This window comes from Mizuhopecten yessoensis, unplaced genomic scaffold (genome assembly GCF_002113885.1).
Source record: "Mizuhopecten yessoensis strain PY_sf001 unplaced genomic scaffold, ASM211388v2 scaffold11101, whole genome shotgun sequence".
Taxonomy (NCBI): domain Eukaryota; kingdom Metazoa; phylum Mollusca; class Bivalvia; order Pectinida; family Pectinidae; genus Mizuhopecten; species Mizuhopecten yessoensis.
The window spans coordinates 2,274,129-2,291,323 of NW_018408880.1; the positions used below are offsets into that span (position 1 = coordinate 2,274,129).

General features: G+C 33.7%; 1 protein-coding gene across 1 annotated transcript; it reads right to left on the minus strand.

Moving 5' to 3' along the window:
* Positions 1 to 9,070: 9,070 nt before the first annotated feature.
* Positions 9,071 to 16,929, minus strand: LOC110465767. Its single transcript, XM_021521841.1, has 3 exons — positions 16,623 to 16,929; positions 13,071 to 13,223; positions 9,071 to 12,316 (listed from the first exon to the last, which is right to left on the minus strand). Exons 1-3 carry the CDS (start codon positions 16,888 to 16,890, stop codon positions 12,069 to 12,071), a joined length of 669 nt encoding a protein of 222 aa, XP_021377516.1. The 5' UTR covers positions 16,891 to 16,929; the 3' UTR covers positions 9,071 to 12,068.
* Positions 16,930 to 17,195: the final 266 nt, after the last annotated feature.

Genomic DNA, 17,195 nt, shown 5'->3' on the forward strand with positions numbered 1-17,195 from the left:
GATGTACATGCGTGTTGTATATACACTGCAATTAAAAAAAGCAAAATAAAAAAAGAAAATAATGAAAAAAACCCGGAACTATTATCAATGCTACAAAGTAAAAAAAAAAATGAAAAATAATAAATATGAATTAGTAGCAATTAATAGAAATAGCTGGTACGAGTTTAATTGTATATATCAAATGAAAAAAAAATCATTATCTTCATGATATAATAACCAGTGTAAGAATTTTTACCTGTTTTTTTTTTTAATTATTGTATATATTTCTATGTTGTGAGGAGCCAAACCCTTATATAACCAGCAAACAAACTAACAATGAACTTGTTATTCTATTTATTACTTTCGCCATATATTCAGCCAAGCCAATAAAGTAAAAATACACATTGAAAGAGAAAAAGTCAAAATATCTACAAAACTATCATCAACGGAAGAGAATATCTACAACGAAGAAAAAATAAAATGAAAAATAAAAAAATATTGGCTGGATAGCGTCAGTGGCCGGCCCCCACCCCCCTCTTCGTGGCGTCGAACTCGAGTCCTCTTCGATTACTCGGGTACAAGGTAAGTATGTATAAATCGTTTTTCACAAAGTAACCACTTGACAGAGCCAGCTCGGCTTATTGCGTCTACATTTACTGTATATAAACCAAGTAATGTCATGTCTATTAATAGCACTGTAGGCGAAAACATGCTATGACAGGATGGACAAAGGGAGACAACTGATATTTTAACTAGCGAAATACGTACATTTTTTTCTGATTTTCTGCCAACTTATCAAATCGTATTCTTTTTTGGTAACTTTCGTCTCATGAGTGCAGTGAAAAAACTGGATTTTAAGTACTGTATTCGTTTACATGCATGACTTCACTACCTTTTCAGGCAATTGTCTTAAACAATACCATGCAGTGACATAACAAAGACATTCGACGTATTACCGACTTTAAATTCAGTTTAGTTGATAATACTGAAATGGGATTTGTATTTACCCACTTAACAAACTGCCGCCATAGCATTGACCTCACAAATTTTGTTATTGATCAATAGTATACTGCTGCTGAATCACGTTCACTAGACAATATAGGACTGTCAGGTGGGAAATTAATGATAATATTAAATATTTATGAAAGTCATTAATGGCACCTATTTGATACGATAACATTGAGAAAGATAGATTATTTAAACATTTTATCATTTAGAGAGTTGTAATCTGTAAATAAAAGGCGGCAATTAATATGTAACCCCTTGCACCATAAACCAGGTATGTAACCTCCTGTGAATTCTTGTGTGTTGGTTATGTACAGTCACACGTAACATTATCAACAGGAAGTGACAATGATATTTTAAGAGAATTATGATGGATGTCACAATAAGATTAAAAAACAACAAATGTCATGAGTTTCCAGATGCTGTAACCCTGTAAAAGCATTATTAGATACACTACCCTAAATCTAATAAATTGATTTAGATTTCAGAACAAAGTCAATGTTAATAGTACCGTTATTCCGTCTTTGCATGTTGCAGAGTTGTCTTCTCTTGTGAGCAGGTATTGATTGTTACGTCATTGGTTTATGTGGGGAAAAAAAGTCGTTTTCTCAAAATTTGATGACGTTATTCTCACAAACCAATGACGTAACAAACAGAAGATAACTCTGCAATATGCAAAGACGGAACAGAGGTTATCTACGTCAAGACACACAATACATCTCAAGCACACACGCAGACATATACACACATAGGGAGATATTAGCCAGGTGGAATGGGACTAGTAGTTAGCGCCTGATAAGGCAGCCCCTGCAAATTCTCCAGAATTGTATCTATTAATATATTATTTAATGTATATGTTAATTGTACTGATTGTATAAATTGTATATCTATGTACTGTACAGAGCTTCAAAGTGATTAATTCTGGCTAGGTAGAGCGCTATATGAAGTGTTGTATGTTTATTTTTATATATTTATGATTTGTAGCATAGTTTTGACTTTTACATCAGGAAGACTAGTAACAAACCCTACAAAAAACAGCATCAATCAATAAATCAGAGGACCAATTAACAATAAGTAAATGTTCGAGAACGTCGAACAACGATTGTATCAAACCTACAAATAGGCATCACAATGTATTATCACAACTACATATACATAGTAAGACGACAAATGGGATAACAAGCTGAACTTCGACAGAAATTTAGCTCCATTGCTATAGAATCTGGGCTATGAATAAATAGCCAGGAGAACTACACAATACATATAAAATGAACAGGAAAGTATGGTTTTAGCAAACAGCTGGTTAGACAACTACTCCATAATGTTCAAATGACACCTTTCATGTTTTACTTTTATACTTCAGGCGCTACAGAATGAAACTCAGTCAACAGGGAATATGTATCATTATTTGAAAATGTAATCTGCTTTCATATACCTTTTCTTAATTTCAATATTGTTAAATTGAAGAACAGTTGGTATACTTCCCACATTATATATTCTAGGGGTGTGTGTGTGCTGGATTCAAAGAGGTTCGGATTGGTCCAATGGGGAAGGTGAATGTTCACTGTTAAAACGGCTGGTACTCCTCCAACAGCTAGATTATACTATGTAGATGTATACTGTTTATTATGGAGTCATCAATGTCAATGGTGTTTGTGTTTACCTTTGGTCATTGTCTAGTAATTAGTATGACGTGGTTAATTTGTGTTCATTTGATATTACCATAGCGCAAAAATCATTTATCTATATGAATTCAATAAACCGTTGAAAATATACCAATATACAATTTGTAAACAAAATCGGTTCGATTTTAAATGTGTTCTTCAATATAAACAAAATATGTTGATGTACGTGTTATATATATATATACACTGCAATTTATTAAACTGAACAAAAAATGTTGAAATAAAAAGAATAAACGACATATCTCCAAAAATATTATCAACGCAAGAGAATAGTTACAACGTAAAAATTTAATGAAAAATAATAAATATGAATTATTAGCAATTAATAGAAAAAGCTGGTATGAGTTTAAATGTATATACCAAATGAAAAAAAATCATTATCTTCATGATATAATAACCAGTGTAAGAATTTTTACCTGTTTTTCGTTTTTCTTTTTTAATTAATGTATATTTAAACAATAACTGGTTGTCTGGATGTAATTATTGTTGATATAATTACAAGTGGCCTCTGGCAAATCTACCATAAAACCCTAGCCAGACAACCAGGTATTTTTTATATTTATATATTTTTCTTTTTTAAGACATATTCCTACAAAAACCATTTGCCCTGCCTCAAAATACATTTCAGGTGGCCATTTTGTTTGTTTACATATTCCTACACCTGAAACAGGCAGTTGTAATTATAGTCGAGCAGTTGTAATTATAGCCTATATAATTACACTTGCCCTCTAACACTGTTGTAATGGGACGGCGCGGGGGCAAATGTAAATATATTTCTATGTTGTGAGGACCCAAACCCTTATGTAACCAGCAAACAAACTAACAATGAACCCGTTATTATATTTATTACTTTCGCCGTATTCAGCCAAGCCGATAAAGCAAAAAAAAACATTAAAAGAGAAAAAAATCACAATATCTACAAAACTATCGTCAACTACAACGTAAAAGAAAATTAAATGATATATAAAAAATAATGGCTGGATAGCGTCAGTGGCCGGCCCCCACCCCCTCTTCGTGGCGTCGAACTCGAGTCTGCTTCGATAACAGGTATATATACAAGGTACGTATATTGTTTTTGACAAAGTAACCACTTGACTGAGCCAGCTCGTTCTATTTTGTTAATATTTAATGTAAATAAACCTGGCAATGTAATGTCTATTTATAGGCAAAGGGAGGTCACTGTTGTTTTGATTACTGTTATTTTACAGTCGTTTTCTCTCTGGTGACTGTCATGTGAAAACTGGATATGTACGTACATATGTTCTGTCTGTAATCTTTTATGCATATGTATTTGTAAAGTCGTAATGTCCTTAGAATCCAATAACAATGGAATGACTTAAAGCATATATGGCCTCATAAACCATATGTTTTGAAAATGTATATTTCATAATTATGACCGTCTAACTCTGTCTTGATAAAGTCCTTAGTTGTTTGCTTTATGTGTATTGTGTGGTGATGGAATGGGATTCATTATAGAAAAGTTGTTTTGTGTGGTAAGTTAAAGAATAAATAGAATTTATATAAGCTCTAAGCTTGTTATCCAATCCCAGTGAAATGATCTGTACATTGTATGTTATAACTATGCTTAATTGTTGAATGAGATACTGTTTAAATGAATAATAAATACCAACATTCTATGTCTTTTGACGCTTTTTACTATCATTAGTTAATTTACTACCATTTCAATAGGGGAATTAATGACACATGTTTAATGTTGTTCATAATATTGTAAGTGTCACCCTTGCGTGTATTTTGTTAGTATGTCCAAAAAAGCAACACTTGATGAAGGAGCGTTTATTGATGGACCCAAATGAATCAACACATTATTTAAACAACCATCATATAAAAAGGCAAATGTGATAAGTAGCAAAAATAGTGTACATGAATCTGATCTTATATGGATAACTAGTTCGAAGCGATGCAACCATAATGATAATATACAACATTTATATGGCGCCCAATACAATTCGTAAAATTACTCTAAGGCCCTTTACAACACACGAATGAAAGTATTACTACAGAATATAGTTATAGATATAGTAGATAACACAGCAAATCACCACTATACATTAAGTAATTAGAAGATAATTATCTCAATATGCATATAAATGAATATAAAGGGTGGTGTACATGTGTACATGACGTCTGTCCTAAAATGCAAACGTTGTTTGAATAGATTGAGTTAATCAAAAATTGAAATAGCTATACATAATTTATATCTCATAATTATGACCTTCTTAACTAAGTTACTTATAAAATATTTATTGCCATATATATATATATATATAGACGGTACGAGTTTGATAGCATATCAAATGGAAAATACTTCATTATCCTTCATAATACTCCCCGTAACAACGAGCGTAAGATTATTTGCCTGTTTTATATCATCTTTTTAATTAATGTATGAATTTATATGTTGTGATGACAGAAACCCTAATTAAATCTGTTAACAAATTAAAATATAAATGCCAGTTGCAGCTTTAGTTTACATTTGTTATTACGTTCATTTTTTTTTTGCAGTATTTAGCCATGAGCACTAGGCAAAATACATCGGAATGTCTTAATTAATCCGTCGACGCCAACAAGATAATTCTCTCATGTATTAGCAATTAGTGTTGGAAACAATTTAAACCATTAGTATACATTAGTAAACTTTTCGCTGACACGGTAATTGCATACAGTACGTCACCTTTACCTTAAACACAAGAATTCAACTTTCTATACGCCAACGGCAAACAAAACAAGTTGTCCGGTTTTTTTTAAAATAATTGCTGAGATTAAATATGGTCGAAGCGTTAACAGAATGTCTATAAAACACTAACACTACTGAATTGGGATGTACACTCAAGGTAACCAGCACAATGATCAGCCAGCACCAGTAAATCTGCGGATATTGACCATGTACTTCCCATGTTAATGCCTATTGGCAGTGTCTATTTATAGAACATTGGTACCGACAACCTATAAACTGACGTCACAATATATATAATGTAGTATTATGCTTAAAATGATTAGTCAAATATAAAAGTGAACGCTAGATATAAAGTATGAACGATCGAACAGCTTTCAAGCCAACAATGCATTCTGCGTAATGTCACGCCAGTATTTCACCATATCCGGTTCTCTATTTCTCGAAGAACTATATGTACATTTGATAGATATTTTACATTGACTGGCTCAGTCGTGTGGTTACTTCGAACTTTGATTATATTTAGCAATATTAACACAGACAAAACCCTTAACCACTGACGCAATCCAGTTATTTTGATTTATTTATTTACGAGAAATATATACCTTTTTTCTCTCAATATCATAGCATGGATTGTAACGAAACAAAACACCATCGATATCGTTTAGTTCAAAGCGTCTGGATATGCGTGCGAGTTCGAATCCCGGCGGCAGAGAAAATGTGTGTTTATATCTTTGTTTTTTTATGAAAGTATTACAATATGAGAAGATATCTTCGGTTATTTCCTCTTATTGAAAAAGTATGATCTTAGAAAATAAATACATCTTTTTTCTCATCAAGTCACTATGTGTTGTTATTGTTTTAATTTGTTAGGCATCCACCGAGTGAACATTAAAGCGCCAGTGCTTACCATTTGTTGTTTATTTATTTAACTTTATTTATATATCAATGCAAGAATGAAAAACGATCTTTTTAGTATGTGCTCAAAGATAATGCTAAACATCTTTACGCATGTTATATTTTCCTGTAATGTATTTATTTTTTTGTCATAAAAGATACAAATAAGAGAATACTGCAGAACCATAATTTGAACTCAAAACCGATAGATCGACCTAGGGCAAAATGTGAACGAAGGAAAGATGTACTCGGAGACACTACAAACAAGAGTATCGCGGGGCGAAACAATATACGCCCGTCGAATGCCATATAGTGTTATATATACTTTCTTACATTGAAATAAGATCTGCATCATTCTAAGAGTGTTTAGCCGACATGCTATAAAAAAATATAGGAGAAAAACTCCGGACCAAATTTCAAATACTGAAATGAACAAAGGGCAAGAACTATTGCAAAAATTGTCGAATCAAAATTCTTTTAAGGGAGACACAACTTCATATCATGATTATAATGTATACCATGTTTCAAAGAGATCGGTCGAAAAATGTAGGAGGAGATTGCCGGACAAGCAAAAAGTTTACGCCGGACGGCCGAACGGACGAACAACCCCATACCATCATACTTCCGTCAAATTTGACGGGCGTATAATAATACAAGGATAATAAGACCATGTGTTCTGGAAGGATAAGCTTCGTGTGCTCTTAGGTCATATCCAAGTAATAGCACGCCCTCGTGGCGGGAAACTGGGAAGTGAAAACAAAACACGTAGGAACACTTATGAGCATAATCAAGAACAAAGCCTAGGAAATAATTCCCAGGTCATTGCGACCATTAAAGTTGTCAAGTCTTCATTAACCTACCTACATCGTTGGGAACTGTGCTGTGTTTGTCAGTCAGCAGACGAGATATCTATCACGAAATACATGATATTCGGCCCATTTGTTTGTTTGTGTTTTACGTCCTGTTAACAGCTATATATGTTCCTTTGAAGGACGTACCAGGTTTTGGTGTTGGAGGAAAGCCGGAGTTCCCGAAGAAAAACCACTGACCTATGGCCGGTACGTATACCTGGCGACTGCCCTACGTATTCGGGCCAAGCTCTTGAATACCGAATCAACTGCACATATAAATACAGTAGATAGAGGAGGAGGGCTGTTACTGTCAAGAAAGGGTACAAAGTTAAAATCGTCCCGCTTATCGTACAGCTTAGTAGTTAGCTGCCCTGTTGGTCATGTTGTAAATAAAGACCGAGGAACGCGGCTGAAGTTGAAGAGTCTGCGGTGTCCTTGATTTCAAACACGATCATGGTCAGGATGGTATATACGATCGATGTGGCGAATAACATTTTGCGTCTCAAAGACAGTACATCGTCGATCTATCTAAATGTGATGTTGAAGGACTCCTTTGTTACCAATCTTGATAAGATTATCAATAAATTCAGCTTCATATAAAGCAAAAACAAGTCCGCCAGAATAGGACAGTTTGTTCCCATATTAATACCAACAGTCTGGTGTCGTGTAATTTGCCCTTGTGTTGACACTGTGGTATAATTTGTCCTTGTGTTGACACTGTGGTATAATTTGTTCTTGTGTTGACCTTGTGGTATAATTTGTCCTGTTTTTGAGACTGTGGTATAATTTGTCCTTGTGTTGACACAGTGGTATAATTTGTCCTTGTGTTGACACAGTGGTATAATTTGTCCTTGTGTTGACACTGTGGTATAATTTGTCCTTATGTTGACACTGTGGTATAATTTGTCCTTATGTTGACACTGTGGTATAATTTGTCCTTGTATTTATACTTTGGTATAATTTGTCCTTGTGTTGACACTGTGGTATAATTTGTCCTTATGTTGACACTGTGGTATAATTTGTCCTGTTGTTGACACTGTTGTATAATTTGTCCTTGTGTTGACCTTGTGGTATAATTTGTCCTGTTTTTGACACTGTGGTATAATTTGTCCTTGTGTTGACACTGTGGTATAATTTGTCCTTGTGTTGACACTGTGGTATAATTTGTCCTTGTGTTGACACTGTGGTATAATTTGTCCTTGTGTTGACACTGTGGTATAATTTGTCCTTGTGTTGACACTGTGGTATAATTTGTCCTTGTGTTGACACTGTGGTATAATTTGTCCTTGTGTTGACACTGTGGTATAATTTGTCCTTGTGTTGACACTGTGGTATAATTTGTCCTTGTGTTGACACTGTGGTATAATTTGTCCTTGTGTTGACACTGTGGTATAATTTGTCCTTGTGTTGACACTGTGGTATAATTTGTCCTTGTGTTGACACTGTGGTATAATTTGTCCTTGTGTTGACACAGTGATATAATTTGTCCCTATGTTGACACAGTGATATAATTTGTCCTTGTGTTGACAGTGATATAATTTGTCCCTATGTTGACAGTGATATAATTTGTCCTTGTGTTGACACTGTTGTATAATTTGTCCTTGTGTTGACACTGTGATATAATTTGTCCTTGTGTTGACACTGTGGTATAATTTGTCCCTATGTTGACACAGTGATATAATTTGTCCTTGTGTTGACACAGTGGTATAATTTGTCCTTGTGTTGACAGTGATATAATTTGTCCTTGTGTTGACACTGTGGTATAATTTGTCCTTGCGTTGACACTGTGGTATAACTGTTTCCGAGTTGGTCACTGATATATTTTGTCCTGGTGTTGGTACTGTATAGTATATTTTGTCCTTATGTTTATATATCACAATTTGTGATATATTATTTTCTTAAGAGATTGTAGATGTGTAAGCTGATGAAAATCGAGAAAATGATTGGCAAAAAGGCATCTGTTCAGAAATATATTTTATTATTCTGTGATGATGTGGTAACAACAAGGATTAAGTGGACATGACCTTGAAACATGAATCTGACCTTGAGGTTTACAATGATTTTCATATAAAATGCATTTATTATGTAATATATTTTTTTGTTTTGTTTAAAAAGGATTTGTTGTCTATGTACAGTATAAAATTGCATGTAATTCAAGAAAAGAAAAAAAAATCTGAAACATAATAGGTACATTTATCAAGAAAACTGTGTATTTTCTATAGATTATTCTGATACCTTGGATTTTAAGGAAGATAGTTAAATTATTAATGAATCAAAACTTTAAACATTTAGTGTTTAAAAGGTATTAAAAAAAAATTGCAACAAATCAAACAAGGAAAATACATTACAAAGTCATGTGAAATTTTTGAAATTTAATAATATTTAAAAACAGTTAATATATACCACAAACACTAAAAGCGACTTTTCCATTTACACATATAAGAAAACTTATGTAAAATTATATTTTTACTTAAAAAAAAAAAAATACAAATTATTACACTTACCTTTAATTACTGTGTATATACATATGTACATAATTCCAATCTTATTGTTAATGAATATACCGAAAATGTTTATAAGCAATATCCGACAGATATCCTATAGATTATAATACATTATCAATTAACAGCAACAAGAAATTAAACTTACAAAACTTACGAGCAAAATATTCTGTTTTAGTATCACAACATAAGATTTGTCCAATTTGTACACATTACACAAATACTGAACATATCTTTTAATTTGAAATGCTGAAATACAGTCATTTGGAATACAGTTATTGATAACTGAATCATATCAGAAATGGGCAACGGTTAATGCGATTATAATCGCTGACATACAATGTACAGTAAAACTGCAACAAGTATTATAAATGTTTAAAAACGATTTGATCTAAGTTCCTATCTTTTTTAGAATGCTCCGTCCAGAATTTCCCCCCCTTTAACACACAACAGTAACTCTGTAACAAGTTAAACGTCACTTATTTAAATAAAAAATGTTACACCTGTTGCACAAAACATGACAATGGTATTTTGAAAGTTTGATGACAGTTTAACAAATCAATTGTTTAATTATAATAACAGTCACAAAATGAAACTATTTACAATGTTTGTGTACTATTAACAATATGGCAACGATTGATGTACACATCAAACTGTGTTACACAGTTCTTAAAGTATTGTTAGCTCATTTACTCATCAGAAGGAAATATCTATTTATTTTTATTTTTCATACAATGAAGGGGAGCTATTTCTCAAATGGATTTCTTTAATGTCATTTTCATTCAGTTGATGAATTTATATACCTTTCACTTAACGTCTGGATTTTTTTTTAGAAAAATAAATGCACTGATATTTTGACAAGTTGACAGAAACAGATACTTTCAAAATAATTTCCTTTACTTATCTTGTTAAATATCTATAAAGCATTTTTCTATTGTTTGCCATCAAAACACTCTGCGTCCCTATCCATTACTCTTATTTCTGAATTTTAACATTTGAAAAAAACAACACGTCAATAAGCTAGCCATACTTTGAACACAGGTAACAACAATGATATTGTACAACACACATATATACAAATATACAGGAATGACAAATGACCTTTTTGATATGTTCTCAAAGGTTATACAGTACATGTACTACAAAAATATTTATACATTTTCTATTTTCCTTACATTTTTTCCCTGGTTTATATTTAAATAAGAAATGTGAAATCTGATGGAATGTTAATGACATGGATTATATCTGGAGGATTTCCCTGTTGTTTATCATAACTTATATGTGTACTGGAGGTGTACATACTCTGTCTAACTTAATAAAATCCTGGGTCAAAGGACCACATCATTAGGCAAGTGTACACAGCCCTGTGTATAAAATATTACTTTTCAATTTTATTTGTATATCTACGAACTCTGATACTATGAGCATGTACTTATCAATACTTTAGTTATTCTATCTAATTTTTGGACGTAAGATCATAATATAAACTTATGGAACTTATGGGATGTTACCACACAATGGGGTTCACATACGTAAAAACTGGTGTAAAATTTGGTGATTTGGAGAAATTTGGATGTCATTTAATATAAAAATGAAACAAAGACATAAAAGCCCCATATTTTAATATTTGCAAATGTACATCAATGTTTTCCTGTCATAAATAGATTTTAACTTTAACATGAATAAAGGATTCTCTGACGATCTAAATTGCGTAAGTAATATTAATATCAGTGGGTCAGTTCGGACTGAAGCTCCATTTTGGAAAGTCACACTCATCACTACAAATGCTATTACTGTCGAAATGTTTTTTTTTTTATGTAATTAGAATGTGATAGTTTATTCAGATAAAACCCCATTATAATGGATATGTTTTCCCAGAAAACAATATAGATCTCTGTTAATCTTAATACATTAGATATTATAGGTATAATATTCAGCAAAATGTAGCTCTGCTACAGTACATTGTAACACTCAAGAGTGACCGCGTCACTGGCAAAGTCCAGCCACATTCGGGACAAGCCTGCATGACAAGTAACATATTGTTCATAATTTTTAAACTGATGACCATAGAAGTAGGGTCTTCAATGTAGGAAATTATAGGACAAACAACATAAGTTATCTCAATCAAAAAAATCAGGTCGCTATCAGAATAATATTATAATTCGTTTCCCTCAACACTATAGAAGTACCCTGGGAATCAGGAGATAGGGTAGGGGAGATCACTCTTGAGACAAAGCTCGGTGACATCACTCTGGGAGTGATATATTTACCAGTTTAATCACACCAGGTGATTAACATAAGGGGTGAATATGAACCCAAAATACTCAGGGAATGGCAACCAAACCTCTTATTTGGTAAAGTATGTAAGCATCTGTCTAAACCTTCACACTCTGTCCTAGTGACTCCACAATGTATATTCTGGTTACAGTGACCTTGACCTATTTATTTCCCTGTGACTTTAATAATGAGTTGAAGCTGGTTTCATCTGGTATCCCTCGTACGGCTCCGTCTCCCGGTACTGACTCTCGATTCGGAGTTGCATGGCTGCCACCAGGACGCACATTCCACTGAAGAGGATGCAGAATCCACTCAACACGATCAGACCAAATGACCAGGACAGGTAGTTCTGGTCAGGGTTCTCCAGCCACTGTCGGTCAATCACTGACTTTGCCCCAAATATGATTGTACAACATGCAGTCAGCAACCCTGGAAAGAACGAATATTTACAACATTTCAATTTCTGATCAATTCAATCCTCCGATAATGGTAATTTGAAATTATATCAACTCTATACTCAGCTTAACTGATAAATAATGACCAATTGAGTTCTTGTGCTTCTGTTTTTTGGACATAGTTTTATTGAACCACTAGTAAAATACATCTCTCAATTATAATTTAACACAGGCAAGGGAGATAATTCAACAGCAGTAACAGCCTTTTTTGCAAAACATTATAAAACAAACGGTGCAAATTGACAGGTCATCAAGGGCCCTGCCATGTGCCCGAGTGTGCCCCCTACCCCCAAAAAAGGATCTATCTGTATTACCACCATTTCTAGTAAGTGACCTTGGTCTTCTAACCTGTCAAAACCCTTCAATATCCTTTAAAACTTATACACTACACAATAGTTGCAACCTGTTAAATTAAGTCCCTTTATCATCCCAAATAAAGCGAATTCTCATTACAATATCATTACTGTAGTTTAAGAACAAATCCTGATATTTTTCAGCTAAATCTACAATATAGACAATTACTGATCAAGTATGAAATGCTGTATATATTATTTGTAAAAATAGTTTGCCAAATTATAATAATATACATATATATTATAGCTACAAATATATGATAGTTTCGATCAAATGTAAATATCTATAGACACATCCTAATTTTCATGGAGAACGAGGGAGGATGTGGGGTTAGCCAGGTTGGAATACACAAGACTTATTTTGTTCTACTTTACCTGATAATATTGTCAGTCCTGATAAAAAGAAAAGCGCCTTGTAACTGGTTTTCCCTGGGCAACAGCCAATCACAAACAGGATTAGAAGCAGGAGAGACACACCCTCTAAGATCATATTCAAGGTCATCACAACCTGCACTCCAAGGAACCATGCTGTAATAAGAGAAAAGGTCATGATCAATGTCAGATATATTAATATACTGTACACAGGGAAACTTTCACCTTTTTTCACCCTCCCAAATTAGGGTGAATTTATCATGAGAGCGAATATAAGTACACAACATGCAATATACAGTAGTTACTTGTGAAGGGTGAAACTAACACTAAGCAAGCATTTGACTGGGCGAAAATTTCCCAGTATACAGTATTTAATACTGCGGTTATATAACAAAGATGACCAGGGGCTAGAAACATTTTTGTCATTCCTGCCTGGTCCAGAAAACTTGGATCCTGACATGGTTTTCATACATGTAGGTCTACCTACAATATATATGCCAATGAATGATATTAGTTAAGAGTGAACACTATTTAATAGGTTAAAGGGGCTGGTTGGGGAAAAAATGTCATATTTGCTAAAATGGCATACACATGTTTAAAATACCTTCTTATGAAATATACCGATTCAAATTTTTCCTGAAATTTACTCCCTAAGAGTAATAATTATAATTATATTAAAGAAATCCTAAATCGTCACCTGACAGTCTAAAACTCTCAATTGACCCAGCAAAAGTCATGACAGGCACGAGGTATCAATACCGTTATACATAACAACAACATAGAGGTAGGAATACTACACTTGCATCATACATGACCCTTGAAAACAATTATTTACGTATAGTATTGCTGTCTTGTCCGCTAGTTGAGACGACGTGCTACCGTTGTTATCTTCACTGCCTCACTTTTGAAACAACCATGTGTCATATATAAATAGATCTGCGCTAAATTTACGCGGGGCTTCCCCAAGATTTCAGTGGTCAAAACTGGACATTGCAAGCAGAACTCGACCATCATATTGCCATGGTATAATTTTTGGAAGGCCAGAGAACGCATTTAGACCCATTTTTTTGTATTTTTTTCCTCCCGACCAGCCCCTTTAAAATAACAACTATTTTTTTATGATTCTGTGCTAAAATGGTGTGCTTTAATTCTATCAATATATAGGCTTAAATTGACAACAAGATTATCATTTTTTGACAACTTCAAGATTTGGGAATATGTAAGCAATTTTTTAACCCCTCAGCCTGGATGATCAGGTTTGTTTATGAGTAGTATAGGTTTTCCTATCGATCAGGGATTTTCCTAGCAGCAAGATCAAACCATATACAATTATCTCCCTTCCACAACAGCATTTTCAGAATTCCACCAGTGTAACCCCAGTAACGAATGGTTCTGATAGCGCTCCGGTGACCTTTAATAAAGCAGGGTCAATATCCCATACTGTGAAATATTTAATTTTTGTGGGGTTCATAAATTTTTAATGATAAATTTCGTTGATTTTGTGGATACTCTTCATCTGTACTGATGGGTTTGACACAAAGCTGATCTTCGTACGAGTGGGTACTAGCGTTTGTAATCCACAAATTTATGTAGACACAAAATGGTGTTTTTATCTCAAAAACCATAAAATTTTGGCACCACAACAATATTTGATTTCACAGTATGTGGTCTTGTCCCAGTTATTGATGGTTCTTTATACCAGAATAAATTACTGGTTCTGTAGCCTATATATTATACCAGTCTTACACTATGGTTCATTTACATTTTGTCTTTGCTCCAGTGATCCTGGTTCAGATAATTAGCTATTGTGGATATATTGATGCATAACCCATTACTCCACACATAAATGAAATTGTCAAGCCCATCTCAGTGATTGGTCCATTTGGTTTGGTTTGGTTTCATATTGTTTCACGTTATATCAACAGCTATGGTCATTTAATTAAAATAAGGATGGCCTCACCTGTGTGCAAAATGCATGTGTGTAGTGTATGCATGTGTGTTTTTGGAGGCTGCGATATGTTCGTGTTTGTCTCCTTGTGATAGCGCGGAAATGATGCTGACTTTATAGTGCTACCTCACTGGAAAAATACTGCCGAAGGCACCCTAGGTTAATTACATTAACAGTGTCATCAATAGACTTGCGCCAGAAATGGCTCCATTTGGGTTACAATTAAGCCATACAATTTCACACATAAATTGGTCTTGACCCATCAAGATGCATGGGTCTGTTTGAGTTACCCCGTTACATGTATTTGAAAACTAGAAATGTCGCCAGAATTGCAGACTTTAAACCCTGTGTGCCTGCACCGACACATGCCCAGCACTCATAGGAATAGCTCTTTCCAGAATGTTTTTAAATGGTATATAACTACATAAATGAAGAGGTAACTCCAACGGATGAACTTTTTCACATTAGCTCAATATCGGTGTTACATACATGCACCAAGTATCATAATATAATGAGCTTTTCTGCTGATCATGTGATCTTGTCTGCTCATATGAGCATTTTTCTGATTTGCATATTAAAATGCACACGAAAAAATGATGTTAGATCTCATGTGAGCATAAGCTGCTCATGTACATGTGCTAACTGTTAACAAATTTTGGTATGGGTATACGTAATTATTGACAGCCAGATCTGAATGGATAGACATGTACAGATAGACAATTCCAGTTAAGTATGTAAGCATCTGTCTAAATCTTTACTCTCTGTCCTCGTCAGTGACTCCACAATGAATATTCTGGTATTCCAGCATTACCCTTAGTATCCATATCCCTGTTAGCTTTATTTCAGGAGGTATAATTTACATAGAGAATTATGTAATTTGGCCACAGGTTTACCCAGGTATATACCCATCACAAGTGATCATGAGCAAATGGATACTTATAATCTGAGATTATAAGTATCCATTTGCTATTATCTGGCACTTATATATAGTGCATTAATATCTTTACTGCTTATATTTACAATAGGTACCTGAGATTTATTTAACTGACTGTCGATACCTATTGCTTACTAGATACTTCTAATAAATTCCAGTGACAAGATCTTAAAAAGGGTTGTTCATGGACAGACAAGGTAAAATGATTCAATCTTCAAATTATTTTACTTAAAGAAATTCATGTATTAAATTGTTATAAAGAATGATGTAAAATTGACATTTATCACTTTTTTTTTTATTTATATGTTGACTTCCTTCTTGCTAAGGAGCAGTTACAATTATATAAAAGCATCTTGTATGTGTGTTTCTATTTTATTTTAATAATAAAAATTAAAGAGATGCAAATGTATATTCGTTTTAAACATTACTAACAAGGTATATATTGTGTTCATACATTAAATACAAGTTAGTTGTTAGAACTAAGGTGTAAAGCTAATCGAAAATGCCAAGCATACCCGTCCTCAAAAATAATGAATGGTCCCGGGTGATTCACATATCATCCATTTTGTTTTACCTGAATATCACCTGTAATCAACAGGTAAACTTTTCAAATATACAACTAATCCTATTAAAACAATCATATATGGTTTGTTAGATAAACCTGGATACTTACGGGGGTTCAACCATTGCCAAATTGGACGATACTCGTAGGAGAAAATCCACCAGCATCCGTCATATGTTTTACCAGTGTAGTCTTTGTAGTACGTCCACTGATTAAAGCAGGCCTCCCAGAGTCCGAGACGGATGAAATGGCTAACCGTTATAAAACGATCATCTGATTCTAGCCAGTGAGGTGTAGAAAACCCAATCACGAAAAATAGGAACGCTAGTGAGGAAAATACTAACGCTCCATACAGGAGACACTTGACGCGATTCTCCATCTTGAAACCGTTTGAACAATAACAGGTAGGGCGAGTCTAAGTGTGTAGAGGTGCGATAGGTATGTGTGACACAGGTATTTAAGGCACAGTCAGGTAACGTGTATAGGGGTTACTTCCCTTGTCTCAATACGCTTCTCATTAACGCTTGGTAAAATGTCACACTGACAGTATCAAAATTAGATATAATATAGAAAAATGTAAAATAATACAATGAATATTTGATGAAAAAAAAGAGACTTATTCTAAACCGGACACAATATACTCTTTAACTTTAAACTATGAGTTTCTGAAGCAAACACCCGCGA

Coding starts and splice junctions, on each gene's coding strand:
- LOC110465767 (XM_021521841.1), bottom strand. CDS start 16,890: ATGGAGAATCGCGTCAAGTGTCTCCTGTATGGAGCGTTAGTATTTTCC. Junction 13,224..16,622: donor TTGGCAATGGTTGAACCCCC/GTAAGTATCCAG, acceptor CTCTTATTACAG/CATGGTTCCTTGGAGTGCAG. Junction 12,317..13,070: donor AGGACTGACAATATTATCAG/GTAAAGTAGAAC, acceptor CGTTCTTTCCAG/GGTTGCTGACTGCATGTTGT.